At 44.4% G+C, this 15,324-nt stretch overlaps 1 protein-coding gene across 8 annotated transcripts in view; it reads left to right on the plus strand.

Annotated features, from left to right (window-relative positions):
* MRTFA (myocardin related transcription factor A) overlaps positions 1 to 15,324 on the plus strand; it is a 218,653-nt gene that overhangs the window by 164,746 nt on the left and 38,583 nt on the right. For all 8 annotated transcript variants that reach the window (XM_021921583.2, XM_017945338.3, XM_017945339.3 and 5 more), the window contains one exon: positions 2,754 to 2,819. In XM_021921583.2, the coding sequence (XP_021777275.1) occupies positions 2,813 to 2,819 (7 nt within the window). In that variant the 5' untranslated portion in view covers positions 2,754 to 2,812. The remainder of the gene's footprint in view (positions 1 to 2,753; positions 2,820 to 15,324) is intronic.

A 15,324-nucleotide genomic window follows, 5' to 3' on the forward strand; every position in this document is an offset into this window, starting at 1 on the left:
CAGGTGATCACACTCCACTCCTATTATCACAGTAGAGCAGGCTTTCAGAAGATCCTAGAGAGGCAAAGTAAGGCCTAGGTTTTGGAATCAGAATCCCTGTCTCCAAATCCTGTTCTACCTCTTATTAGTGGGATAACCTTAGGTGTATTACTTAAACCTGCTGGGCCTCACTTTGCTTTTCTGTAAAATAGGATTAGTAATACCTATCTTGGCCTGGCACAGTGGCTTGCACCTGTAATCTCAGCACTTTGGGAGGCTGAGATGGACAGATCACTTGAGCCCAGGAGTTTAAGACCAGCCTGGGCAACATGGTGAAACCCCGTATCTACAAAAAAAATTAAAAAATTAGCCGGGCGTGGTGGCACGCACCTATAGTTCCAGCTGCTCCAGAGGCTGAGGTGGGAGGATCCCTTGAACCAGGGATATCAAGGCCTTTGTGAGCTGAGATTGCGCCACTGCACTCCAGCCTGAGTGACAGAGTGAGACCTTGTCTCAAAAAAACAAAACACCAAAATGTATCTTCATATGGTTGTTATGAAGATTAAATAAGTTAAAATGTAAAGGAATGTAAAACAGTGTCTGGCAGAGAGTACTTGCATCATAAATGTCAGCTATTATTGTAACTCCTGCTGTTTTTATCTAGTTAGTTCTCCAAGGCTTTGTTCTTAACAGTGTTAATTTGTAAAATAATAATAGCCTCTTGGTTCAGTTTCTCAGACTGTTTGTAACATCCTTTTGAGATCCAGTTCAGTACAAGAAACAATTATTGAATGCCTACTATGTATTAAGTGCTATGAGGGACATATATCAGTAAGGCATATTCTCTTCTCTCCAGGAACTTATAAACTCGTAGGAGAGGTAAGATATTGAAGGGCTACTATTACACAAGGCAAAATATTATACTTTTTCCTAACACATAAAAGGTAGCTCACAGGAAGCCTGTAGTAACTCTGAATGCTGTGGAGTGAGTCAGGAAGTTCAGATGAACAGGGTAGGGATTTCCAGGTGAAGTGAATAAAAGAGGTAGGAAAAAACTCATGGTACTTGAGGAAGAGTAACTGGCCAGCCTTGATAAAGATGACTTAAAATGGGAGAGAGACAATACAGGCAAGGACACAGCCAGGGAGCTACGACTGCAGCATGGGAAAACATGGCAGGGTAAAATTGATAAGAGAGGAGTGTGAGTGTGAGGAGGTAGAGTTGAAGTTGGCCTAGACATTTAAAAAAATACTGGGAAAAATAGTGATATCATTAAAGAAGTAAGGATGGGAAGTGGATTGGGTTTTTGGGAGGAAAACAAGTTTGGGTTTGGATCTACTGAATTTGAGATGTAGGCAGGAGCATGGTTATGGTTCTGCCATTCTTGGAAGCCTCCCTAAAAACTGCTCTGGGGATAGAAAAGGCAGATATTAAGATGATTCCCAGTAGATTCTGGTTCCTCTCAGATGTGACTTGGAAGGCCCCTACACTTGAAGACAATTATGTAAGGAGACTTTCCTTGGCCCGTGGGATCCTCCTAACCCTCCTTCTCTGAACATTTTCTTTTTTTTTGTTTTATTTTTTGACATGGAGTCTTGCTCTGTCACCCAGGCTGGAGTGAAGTGGTGTGATCTCAGCTCACTGCAACCACTGCAGTTTCTCATTTAGTCTCTGAATGACAGCTGTGCCGTCGTCATTCTGCCTAGTTTGTAGTTATAACACCCTTTAGGTTTAACTGGCTTTTGAAAGAAAGATAGTTGATTTTTTTTTTTCCTGAGACAGCGTCTCACTCTTGCCCAGGCTGGAGTGAGAGAGAATAGCGTGATCTCGGCTCACTGCAACCTCCGCCTCCTAGGTTCAAGCAGTTCTCCTGCCTCAGCCTCCTGAGTAGCTGGGATTACAGGCGCCCACCACACCTGGCTAATTTTTGTATTTTTAGTATAGATGGGGTTTCACCGTCTTGGCCAGTTTGGTCTCGAACTCCTGACCTTGTGATCTGCCCGCCTTGGCCTTCCAAAGTGCTGGGATTATAGGCGTGAGCCATCGCGCCTGGCCGATAGTTGATTTTTAATTTTAAAAATCTCTCTATTGTTTCATTAAGCAGTATTGCCAGAGTGAAAATAAGAGAAACACCCATCAGTCTCCCCTAGCCCGGATGTGCTTTGAGTCATCTAGCTTGATTGTTTCACCTCAACAGAAAAGGCTGTAAGTGAAGAGAAAGAAGAAAAACAGAGGCATATTAATGGTAAAATATTTTGTAGGCTAGAAAAAGGCATTGCTTGGTGAAATGGCTATAATTTTTAGATGCAAAAGAAAAAGTTTATGAATAGTACTTCCTGATCTATGTGAGTAGTACTTTCATTCACTATACTTATGGTGGTAAACATTTGTTAAGCGTAGAACCTCTGCAGAGCTTTTTCTGCTGGATGATGGTCCTCGTTATGATATTTTGAGTTTGGAATAGGTGTTTTTTAGTTTTAGGAGGAGGAGTCAGTGTTGTGGAGGTTTTGAGTAAAAGGCAAGACTCTGGTGCTTTGTGGATTGTTATCGCCCTGCAAGACCCTTCGCAACTTCCTCTCACCGCCCACAGCAGAATACGGAAACTCTGCTGTATCAGGCCACTTCTGCAATTACAGACAGTTGCACTTCAAGGGGACCCTTCTTTCACACTACATCCTTCTGTTTTTAGACTTTTTTTGCATTTGAAAATGTGTTTTTTGAGGTGGAATACCCAACTGACCTCTCATCTCTCCTCTCTTTCTGCTGCCCTGCAGTGCTACAGTTGAAACTCCAGCAGCGCCGGACCCGGGAAGAACTGGTGAGCCAAGGGATCATGCCGCGTAAGTGCCTCTCTCTCAGCATTTGGTAGATTGCTTTTAGGACATGGCTGTGTTTACTGAGTATGCCGTGGGAAGCATCTAACATAAAACAAGGATGATGGGTTTTATTTTCCACTCTTTTCTTTCTCATGACTTTCCAAGTTTAGAGCTCAATCACTAAATAGTTAACTAATTGATCAAATTCAGGGAAACAAACTGGGTTTAAAGGGTCAAACCTGGTTTAAATTAGGTGTAAAGGGTGCCATTGAATTTTCCTTTACTTTGGAATTGCACCTCTAAAACAGTTTTCACTCTGTTATACTTCCTTTTATAGGAGAGGGGCAGATCTTGAGCTGGGGTATTGTGAGGAAGAACCACTTCTTGCATATGCTTTGCCTTCATGTTCTGGTTCTTAGGAAGAGAAACCTCTTTTCTGGTATTTTGAATCAACCACAGTTTTATGCAGAGTGAGATCCTGAGATACTCTAAGGCTGGCCTGGGTGTGAGCATGGCTGAGTAGAGTCGTCGATGGAGCTATCACAGCACTGGGCTCAGTGGGTGCAGAAGTCCGTCCCTTAGGGGAAAAAAGAAACCAAACCTTGCAATCTGTTAGAAGTAAGGAAATTTGCCTTTAATACCAACAACATTATAAACAGAGTTTAAACTGGAGCTGGTGAGGTTTTGATCTTTCTGACATTTCTTTTTTAAATCATCAGCAGAGAACATAGGCTCTCCCTCTTTTCTGTTTGTGTGTTATCACTACTTAGATACACCGTAAGTCAAAAAACAGTCATACAACTTCTGGCTTCATGGTGGGAGAACTGATGTTTTTCACTTTAACTCGTTATCTGCTGGCTGACTGCTACCATATTTTCCTAGCTGTCATTCATTCATTCATTCATTCATTCATTCATTCAAAATCTTTGAGTACCTAATATATGCCAGTTGATACAGCAAGATAAATCCGGCTCTTGCTCGCAAGTGATTTATATTTAGAAGGGCAAGACTAGTAAGACAAGAAATTTCAGAGCAGGGATCACCTTGAAGTGCAGCTGGTAAGTTCAGAGCATGGTAAGTACTATCAAGTCAATTAACTGATTGGTGCATTAATAAGTAATAGGAATAAGATGGGGTCACTTTGAATAAGATGTTCAAGAAAGGCCTCACTGAAGAGGAAAGATGAGCTGAGATCTAAAGGATCAGATGAAACTGGCCATTCAGAAAGCAGGAAGAGGGCTCAGAAGAAAAAGCAAGTGTTTGGGCCTGGTGCAGGCCAGAAGTTGGTGTGTTTGGAGATCATCAAGTAAGCCAGTGGGGCTGGGGCGTGGTGGAGAGAGAGAAGTGGCAAGTGAAGACGGGTAAGGTGGGCAGGGCCAGAACTAGGGCATTATCACCCACATAGAGGAATTGGATTTGACTTTTCTTTTTAATTTTTTTTTTTTGAGACAGAGTCTTGCTGTGTTGCCCAGGCTGGAGTGCAGTGGTGCAATCTTGGCTTACTGCAAGCTCTGTCTCCCGGGTTCATGCTGTTCTCCTGCCTCAGCCTCCCGAGTACCTGGGACTACAGGCGCCTACCATAAGGCTCAGCTAATTTTTTTTTTTTTTTTTTTAAAGTAGAGACGGGGTTTCACCGGGTTAGCCAGGATGGTCTCAATCTCCTGGCCTTGTGATCTGCCTGCCTTGGCCTCCCAAAGTGCTGGGATCACAGGCGTGAGCCGCCACGCCTGGCCTTCGTTTTAATTTTTGAGAGATGGGGTCTTGCTAGGTTGCCCAGGCTGGACTTAACCTCCTGGGCTCAAGCAGTCCTTCTGCCTCAGGCTCCTTAGTGGCAGGGACTACTGGTGTGCCTCACCATACCCAGCTGGATTTGGTTTTAAGTGCAATGGGAAGCCATCGAAGACTTTTAAGCAAGTCAGGACGGACTTACCACAATAGTGATAGGGTCCATTTCTAAGAGAACCTTGTAACAAGTATAAGGAGCCTGGGGTCTGTTTCTTTCTTTTAACAATTTTTTTTTTTGGTGGGGGGGTGGGTACAAGGTCTTGCTCTGTCATCCAGGCTGAAGTACAATGGCATGCTCATGGCGCACTGCAGCCTCCACCTCTCTGGCTTTCGAGCAGATCTTCCCACCTCAGCTTCCTGAATAGCCCTGGGACTATAGGTGCAATCCATCATGCCTGCCTAATTATTTTTACTTTTTGTAGAGATGGAGTGTGCCTCTGTTGCTCAGACTGGTCTTGAACTCCTGGGCTCAAGTGGTCCTCCTGCCTAACCCTCCCAAAATGCTGGGGTTACAGGTATGAGCTACCTTGCCTGGCTTGGGGTCTGTTTCTATCCTAAACATCAGCCCAGAGAACTTAAGTCCCAAATTAATCTTTTTGTTTACTGCAGTTCACTGCCAGACTATTTACCTACATTATGCTATCTTCTATGGCCTCCAGTGAAGGACTCTCTACCCCCAGTTCTTAAAGCAGTAGGTGGCTTGCGCTGTGCATCAGCAATGTGATCAGGTCGGGCAATGCTGTACTTTACAAAACTCGCCTAATCTCCCAGTCCATACTGTGGAGAAACAAGATACCTACCCAGTGTCTCATCTACTTGTCCTTTTCACCAAGGACATCATATATTTAGTGTCTACTTTGTGCCTAGAGTAGTCCTAGATGCTACCAAGATTAAAGAAGAGGCATGGTACCTGTCCTCAAGACATTGAACAGCCAAAATTTGGGCTGCCAAAACATACCCATACACAAAATAAAGAGCAATTCAGTGCTGACACATGGGATACTATCCGTAATTACAGCACTAATTCTGAGAGCATAATGCTACTTCTCAGGACTTGTAGTATGTTCAGGATCTAAAAGCACTGCACAGAATGAGTGCCCTGCATTCTTTTTCCTGTCTTTCCTGTAATAACAGGGGCTACTGGAGATCACTGTTTAATAGGATTTATCTGTTAGTCTCCTTACTTAGCATTTCTTGGAATACTCTATGTTGGTAAGACAAATGAGCCAGGTGCAGTGGCTCACACCTATAATCCCAGCACTTTGGGAGGCCGAGGAGGGTGGATTACCTGAGGTCAGGAATTCCAGACCAGCCTGGCTAACATGCTGAAACCCCGTCTCTACTAAAAATATAAAAATTAGCCGGGCATGGTGGCATGCCTATAATCCCAGCTACTCGAGAGGCTGAGGCAAGAGGATCGCTTGAACCTGGGAGGTGGAGGCTGCAGTGAGCTGAGATTGCACCACTGCACTCCAGCCTAAGCAACAGCGAGACCCTGTCTCAAAAAAAAAAAAAAAAGACAAATGATGCTTTGGTTATTGCAGTTATCTGCGTATATGCTTGTATCTCCTACTAGACTATGATCTCCTTGAGAAAGTATCATTCATTTATATATATATATAAAATCGGTCCCCAGTGCCTGGCACTGAATGAAGGAATGAATGAAGACAGCCAGTTGTAAAGTGCGGTGTGTGCATGTGTGTACGAGAGAGTCCGACAAACTGAAACAGATACCAGTCTATTGAAAACCTGTTGGAATTCTGGGCATGGAGTTTGAAAGAACACTCCCATTCTGTCAGAAGCCCAAATTCTAAAATTGTCCTGAATATCTAATCATATACTTTGGGTTGTTCTCTGTCTGTGAAGTGAGAATAATTGCCTTTCCTGTGGGAATGGAAATGACCTGCTTCTATGAGAATATTGCATTTTCCCATATACCAAGATCCACCTTCAGCTGTGGACATAGTCTTGTTATCAGTTTTTCTAGAGAAGGAAGTAGGTAACAAATTCTTAGATTATGAGAAAGAATGTTGAAGACTGGGAGTAGTTTCAGGTGTGAATTTTCTTCTCATTTATGTACCTGTTGGTACATGGATAGGGTCTCTTGTTCCCAGAAATGAGGCTTTTATTTTTTATTTTTTTTGCCAGACCCCTACCTAGTGAGTAACCCTCCTTCACCCCTACCCTGTGTCCCCCAGCTCCTGTTGTAATCTCCAACATCCTCTGCTACCCCAACACCCGGTCATTCTGCTGACTTCCACTAACCCCACTCCTCACCCTCCACTCCATATTTTTTTTTTTTTTTTGAGACGGAGTCTCGCTCATTCGCCCAGGCTGGAGTGCAGTGGCGCGATCTCGGCTCACTGCAAGCTCCGCCTACCAGGTTCACGCCATTCTCCTGCCTCAGCCTCCCAAGTAGCTGGGACTACAGGCGCCTGCCGCCACGCCAGGCTAATTTTTTGCATTTTTAGTGGACACGGGGTTTCACTGTGTTAGCTAGGATGGTCTCGATCTCCTGACCTCGTGATCCACCTGCCTCGGCCTCCCAAAGTGCTGGGATTACAGGTGTGAGCCACCGCGCCCGGCCTTTTTTTTTTTTTTTTTTTTTTTTTGAGACGGAGTCTTGCTCTGTTGCCCAGGCTGGAGTCAGTAGCGCCATCTCAGCTCACTGCAACCTCTGCCTCTCGGATTCAAGTGATCCACCTGCCTCAGCCTCCCAAGTAGCTGCGACTACAGGCACACGCCACCATGCCTGGGTAATTTTTGTATTTTTAGTACAGACAGAGTTTCACCATATTGGCCAGGCTGATCTTGAACTCCTGACCTTGTGATCTGCCCGCCTTGGCCTCCCAGAGTACTGGGATTACAGCTGTGAGCCACCATGCCCAGCCTTCCATTCCAATTTTCTTGACCTGAGGTGTTTGTTTGTTTTGTTTTGTTGAATGGATTCTTGTTCTGTCGCCCAGGCTGGAGTGCAGTGGCGGGATCTTGGCTCACTGCAACCTCCACCTCCAGGGTTCAAGCAGTTGTCTCGCCTCAGTCTCTCAAATAGCCGGGACTATAGGTGTGCACCACCATACCCAGCTAATTTTGTGTGTGTCTGTGTGTGTGTTTTAGAGATGGAGTTTCACCATGTTGGCCAGGCTGGTCTTGAATTCCTGACCTCAAGTGATCTGCACACCTCGGCCTCCCAAAGTGCTGGGATTACAGGTGTGAGCCACCACGCCTGGCCAGCCTGAGGGGTTTCTGAAAAGAGCTCTCAGATTTAAATTTTGTTGTACAACTTAGGAGGTAGGCAGGGCCCTCAAGCCGAGGGAATGGGCAAGTTAGTTATGGCTGTACTTTGTCTCATCATTTCTGGTTGATATCTTTTATCAAATTCTTCTCCGTTGAATTTTTTTGCCTCTGGGAAGGAAAGAAACCCATCTACCTCATCTTCCAGAACACTTGCATGTAGTTATCCTGTAGGACTGGCTGTCCTGACATCGTCATATCTGTAGGACACAGTGTGCTTCAGTGGCTCCCTTCCCTTCAGGGTTGTTCTGTTTCTACATGTCATTCAGTGTTGGGGTATGACCTTTCCATAAAATTTAAGGGATTAAAGAATCCCCTGATTCCTACATACCTCTCTGTACTGCTTGATATGCTCTGTTCATGGCGTCTCAACTGAGATACAGAAGTTGTTTTTTGATGTGCTGTTAAACAGAATCATTTCGCAGTATTCTTTATTCTCGTGTAAACATAAGTTTCAAATTTAACATCACTTAACTCTACCAAATACAGAGTGCCAGATAGCAGAGGCTTATATAGTCTAGGCCCTAAATTTTCACTAATGATGTCTTGCACATATCTTGAGGGCGAGGACAGATGGCAGAGATAGGGAGCTGGTCTTGAAATCCAAAGATGAAGACCAGGAATGCCACTGTATCCAGGATGAAGACTCCCAGAAGAAATTGGTCATGTTTGGTACACTTTCTTCTCAAAGCTTTCCCTGCAGCCTTTCTCTATGATGTTTAAAGGTGTACAGGGTCATAAGGTTAAGGTGAAAATTAAGAAAAACGTTCTGGCGTGAGAGCTGTTGCAGAAGATAACCTTTCAAAGGAAAACATGGAAGGTTTTCTGACCTAGACAAATCAGAAAAAAGTCTCCTGTATTCTTTCTGGATGTGAGAGAAGCTTGTTTGTCTCTTGTCAGTCCTTTATAATTGAGAATCCTTGGGAAAAAAGCAGAGTACCATGTTTCTAATGCTACAGTTAACCCTCAATGTATTATTTTCCCATATGCAAGTAGTAGAAAAACCTTGACTAACACGTGAGGAAATAATTATTTTTGTCCTATAGATCTTCGAAGACCTTGCTCTGTCTTCTTGACCGAGCTTGTTTTTTTCATTTTTAATGATGTTCCTGTGCACCCACAGCAGAGTTAAAATTTCTTCTTAAAAGTGCCAGGATTGATGACTATGGTCTCTCTCTGTCTGAAGCTGCAATTCTTCTTTCTTTTTTTTTTTTTTTTTTTTTTTGGAGACAAAGTCTCGCTCTCCCAGGCTGGAGTGCAGTGGCGTGCTCGCGGCTCATTGCAACCTCCGCCTCCTAGTTTTTGTATTAGTAGTAGAAATGGGGTTTTGCCATGTTGCCCAGGTTGGTCTCAAACTCTGGGCTCATTGCAAGTGACTTTCCTGCTTCAGCCTCTCAAGTAGCTCAGATTACAGGGACCGACTACCACGCCCAGCTAATTTTTGTATTTTTAGTAGAGACATGGTTTCGCCATGTTGGCCAGGCTGGTCTTGAACTCCTGACCTCAGGTGATCCATCCACTTTAGCCTCTCAAAGTGCTGGTATTACAGGCGTGTGCCACTATGCCTGGTCCTGCGATTCTTAATAATGTTTTTGTTATTTGTAATTTGGGAATCGTGACTTACATTATTCTTCACCAAATATGCAACCTAAGTTTCAACATTCTTTTTCCTAAGTACGTGTGAATCAAATCCATTTTGGTAATCTTTTTTTTTTTTTTTTTGAGATGGAGTCTTGCTCTGTAGCCCAGGCTAGAGTGCAGTGGCGCGATCTCGGCTCACTGCAAGCTCCGCCTCCCGGGTTCCCGCCATTCTCCTGCCTCAGCCTCCCGAGTAGCTGGGACTACAGGCGCCGCCACTTCGCCCGGCTAGTTTTTTTTCTATTTTTTAATAGAGACGGGGTTTCACCGTGTTAGCCAGGATGGTCTCGATCTCCTGACCTCGTGATCTGCCCGTCTCGGCCTCCCAAAGTGCTGGGATTACAGGCTTGAGCCACCGCGCCCGGCCCGGTAATCTTTTTTAAAACGAAATTTTTTTTTAAATGGATTAGGTTGTGACTCACTAATGAGATGTTCAGGATTTGGTAACCAGTAGACAGAATCTAGGACCTTAGGCTAGCCCAGTTTGCAGAGATGATAAAAGAAATCAAAGGATACAGAGACTACAACTTATTTTATGATAGGCTGAGCCAATATAAGGTAATAGTAATGGTGATAATAAAGATAAAATGAGCCAAAAGGAAACTTTTTATTTTTAAAATTTGTTTATATATATTTTTGAAACAGGGTCTGGTTCTGTCTGTTATCCAGGCTGGAGTGCAGTGGTGCAATCTCAGCTCACTGCAACCTCTGCCTCCTGGCTCAAACCATCCTCCCACCTCAGCCTTCTGAGTAGCTGAGACTACAGGTGTGGACCAGCACATCCAGCTGGTTTTTGTATTAGTAGTAGAAATGGTGTTTTGCCATGTTGCCCAGGTTGGTCTCAAACTCTGGGCTCAAAGTGATCTGCCTGCTTTGGCCTCCCTTAGTGCTGAGATTACAGGCATGAGTCACTGCACCTGGCCTAAATTTAATTTTATTTATTGAACAACCCCCGAACCAGAATAGGTGCAGAAAGGCTCCCCTGAATCTTTTAAAATAGATTTTATTTTTTAACAGAAGTTTCAGTTTCACAGCAAAATTGAGCAGAAGATACAGAGATTTTTCATATACCCCCCTGCTAAAACTTATAAGTAATTTTTAGTTCTTCAGTTTTTGTAACCCCTGAAAAGATAAACCAACTTCCTAAATCTTCAGTGTTTCTTGTAATAAGACCGGAAGGCATTATGATTTGACATTGTCACTATCAGGCTATCTTTATAAAATACTTAGATAGGCTGAGAGTGATGGCTTATGCCTGTAATCCCAGCACTTTGGGAGGCCGAGGTGGGTGGATCACTTGAAGTCAGGAGTTCGAGGCCAGCCTGGCTAACATGGCGAAACCCCATCTCTACTAAAAATACACACATGCAAAAATTAACCAGGGGTGGTGGTGCATGCCTGTAGTCCCAGCTACTCGGGAGGCTGAGGCAGGGGGAATTGCTTGAACCTGGGAGGTGGAGGTTGCAGTGAGCCGAGATTGCACCACTGCACTCCAGTCTGGGTGACAGAGTGAGACTCCATCTCATTCATACATACATACATACATACATACATACATACTGGGATGCCATGGGATCTTTTTTTTTTTTTTTTTGAGACAGAGTCTCACTCTGTCGCCCAGGCTGGAGTGCAATGGCGTGATCTTGGCTCACTGCAAGCTCCGCCTCCCGGGTTCATGCCATTCTCCTGCCTCAGCCTCCCGAGTAGCTGGGACTACAGGCGCCCGCCACCACGTTCCTGCTAATTTTTTGTATTTTTAGTAGAGATGGGGTTTCACCGTGTTAGTCAGGATGGTCTTGATCTCCTGAACTCATGATCCGCCCACCTCAGCCTCCCGAAGTGCTGGGATGACAGGCCTGAGCCACTGCGCCCGGCCGCCATGGGATCTTTTCTCCAAGTTATGAATTCAAAAGAACTAGCTTCTAGACCAGCCCCGTCCAATAGTACGTTAAGTGAAGACAGAACTATTTCTATAACACTAATCACTAGCCACATGTGCTGTTGAACACATTTGAGTTGAAAAACTGAATTTTAATTTTTATTTAATTTTAATTAATTTAGATTTAAATAGGTGCATGTGGCTATTCTAATTAAATGGTCACATTTGGCTAGTTGCTATTGTATTAGAAAGTAGAGTTTTAGGCCAGGCACAGTGGGTCACGTTTGCAGTCCCAGCACTTGGGGAGGCCAAGGCAGGAAGGTCTCTTGAGCCCAGGACTTTGAGACCAATTGGGCAAGATAGATCCCCATCTCTACAAAAAAATTTTTAAAAATTAGCCAGGCCTGATATCACATGCTTGTGGCCCCAGCAGCTTAGTAGGCTGAGACAGGAGGATGGCTTGAGCGTTGAACCCACAAGGTCGAGGTTGCAGTGAGCTGTGTTCATGCCACTGCACTTCAGCCTGGATGACAGAGCAAGATCCTGTCTCAAAATAAATACGCATATACATACATACATTCATATATACATACACACATACAAACAAAAGAAAGTATAGTCTTAGACCTTACTTTGTTACTTAGGAGTTAGAAGACTTTGGGCAACTCAGTAACTTTTCTGAACTCCCACTTTCATATAATTGGGATAATAACCCATCTTAAAGGTTACCCACAGAATTAGTTACCCATGGAGTGATAACTTACCCACAGAGTTAGTTTGGAGATCAAATGAGGTGATGTATTTTTCATGCTTTTGAAATGTAGGAAGTAATATTCTCATTTAAGAATGGAGGAGCTTGGGCCGGGCGCAGTGGCTCACACCTGTAGTCCTAGCACTTTGGGAGACCGAGGGGGGTGGTGGATCACAAGGTCAGGAGATCAAGACCATCCTGGCTACCATGGTGAAACCCCATCTCTACTAAAAAAAAAAAATACAAAAATTAGCCGGGCGTGGTGGTGGTCGCCTGTAGGCCCAGCTACTCAGGAGGCTGAGGCAGGAGAATGGCGTGAACTCGGGTGGCAGAGCTTGCATTGAGCTGAGGTCGTGCCACTGCACTCCAGCCTGGGCGACAGAGCGAGACTCCGTCTCAAAAAAAAAAAAAAAAAAAAAAGGAGGCACTTGGATCCACCATGTTGATGTTGTGACTATGAAAGCAGCTTTAATACATACACACACACCCCTACCTCTTAAGTTATGTCAAAACTAGTATTTAGGAATAGGAATTGGGCTAGGTATAGTGGCTCATGCTTGTAATTTTAGCACTTTGGGAGGCCAACGTGGGTGGATTGTTTGAGCTCAGGAGTTCGAGACCAGCCTGGACAACATGGCGAAATCTCATCTCTACAAAAAATACAAAAATTACCTGGATGTGGTAGCAAGTGCCCATAGTCACAGCTTGGGAGGCTGAGGCGGGAGGATTGCTTAACCTGGGAGCCGAGATTGTGCCACTGCACTCCAGCCTGGGCAACAGAGTGAGACCCTGCCTCCCCCACACCCCCACCCAAAAGGAATAGGAACTATTTTTCAATAAATACAGTTCTTAATTTTACTTTCTGTCGTACCAGTGGATTAAAAGACAATTGCTATAAATTGTTAGTGATCAAAGAACTTCTAGTCAGCATGGCACTACTCTGTTAAGATCATTCTCCTTTTGGTCATACATTAGCAGGACTATCATTTTATTAGCTTGCCCTCTGCCTGGGAGTAGATGTTTCTTTTTAACCTCTTTCTCTTGAAACCAAACAAGTGGCTGTGTTAGAAATGTTTTTAAATTTCTGGGCAACTTGCCAAGAGACAGAAATGTTTAGCAGTGGGGACACAGTAGGGATTCCAGGGCAGATGAGGGTCTGGTTTGAGAGTGATCTGTCCCCCACCCCCACCCCTATTTTTTTTTAACAATGTTTTTTAACCAAAATTGTAAGTTTCAAGAAAATATCACTTGTTTGCTTTTAAGTGGAGTGTTACACTATCAGGGACATTAGGTCTCAGTGGATACTTCATAAGTGAGTGAGTTTGGGTGGGGACAAGGGCGAGGGCAAATCCTTTCTCTCTGGGCCTTTATCATCTCTCATATGCTCCAGTCCATTTGGGAGTTACTGAAAGCTCTGTGTGATCATCTCTCAACTGCTGCCCCTGTGTGTCAAAGAAGTTTGGCTGTGATCCACCCAGTGCCCCTTTCCAGTAGGAGCCCAGAAAAGGCTTTCCCCAAACCCTGCAATTGGCCCTCTGCCCCAGTCTGGTCAGTGCCCTCAGACTCCCGCTTCCATCAGAGCTCAGTTGCAGGATATGATGGTGTAACGCATTTGGTGATCATTTCCTTATCTTTTCTTTCTTTAAGAAGCAGAGAACCCCACCTAGTGAGATGATGTGTCTTCACTACAGGGATGTGACTGTATAATTGTAGTTGAATCCCTACTTTAAGTTGCATTTGATAAACACCATAGTGAAACATGTTTTCCAGGAGTGAGGCTGACCTGATTCCTAGAGTTGAAGCTGAGAGAAAATTGTGTTAGGTATGTGGCTTCAGGAATCTTCTCTTTTATCTCTGGAGAAGGCACATCACTCCCAGGCATTTTATGCTGCATTTGTGTCAGCGTCCTCATCTCTCTTCTGCTGTTGTAGAGTGTGTTTGTACCTCAGTGATCAGTGACTAGCATAGAACCTCCTCCTTGGCCAGTTGCCAGCAAATCCTAAAATAATACTCTGCAGTGAGTGGTGTGTCCGTGTTCTGAATGTGTTCATTGTTCAGTTGGAGGCAGAATCCAGCCGTGAGCTGTGCTGAACAGGCCATAGAAAGCATTCGTCATCGTCGTCTTTTTTTTTTTTTTTTTGAGACAGAGTGTTGCTCTGTTGCCCAGGCAGGAGTGCAGTGGGGCAATCTTGGCTCACTGTGCCTTCTGCCTCCTGGGTTCAGGCAATTGCCTCGGCCTCCCAAGTAGCTGGGATTACAGGCGCCTGCCACCCACACCTGGCTAATTTTTGTATTTTTAGTAGAGACAGAGTTTCACCATGCTCGAACTCCTGACCTCAGGTGATGTGTCCACCTCGGCCTCCCAAAGTGCTGGGATTACAGTCATGAGCCACTGTGCCTGGCCGAAAGTAGTCTTCTTGATATGAGTTCTTCTTACAGTTTGATATCTAAAAAGTACAGCAGGTGTTAAGCTTCATTAATTGAAGAATCAGAGATACCCAAGGCTAACTTCTTATCAAGAATAAAAGAAGGTTATAAGATCGCTTGTAGGTACTACTCACTATTTTACCTGAACAATACACATCTTAATCACATACCCAAGGAGAGTTCTGATAGATAACTGATGATGGTGGTGATTTAAAAGTCTTCAGGCTGGGTGCGGTAGCTCACGCCTGTAATCCCAGCATTTTGGGAAACTGAGGCAGGTGGGTCACGAGGTCAAGAGATCAAGACTATCCTGGCCAACGTGGTGAAACCTGTCTCTACTAGAAGTACAAAAAATTAGCTGGGCGTGGTGGCGCGTGCCTGTCGTCCCAGCTACTTGGGAGGCTGGGGCAGGAGAATCTCTTGAACCTGGGAGGCAGAGGTGGCAGTGAGCCGGGTTCGCACCACTGCACTCCATCCTGGGCTACAGGGCAAGACTGTGTCTCAGAAACAAAAAAAAACAAAAAGAAGCGTCTTCAGCCAGGTGGGATGTTACTTGCAGGAGGGCACAGGTGATCTGGAGCTTGTATTCTAAACAGATCACTTAGTCATATTGATTATGGGGACTTCTGAAAGAGGCAATAGAAAAAATTGGTTTGCACTTTGCCAAAAAGTATACTGGAGTGAAAATAGACTGATCCAGGGTCTTAGACTGGGCTGTGGTATGAAAGCCAGATATAAACATGGCTGGCCTATGT

The sequence above is a fragment of the Papio anubis genome, chromosome 16, assembly GCF_008728515.1.
Source record: "Papio anubis isolate 15944 chromosome 16, Panubis1.0, whole genome shotgun sequence".
NCBI lineage: Eukaryota > Metazoa > Chordata > Mammalia > Primates > Cercopithecidae > Papio > Papio anubis.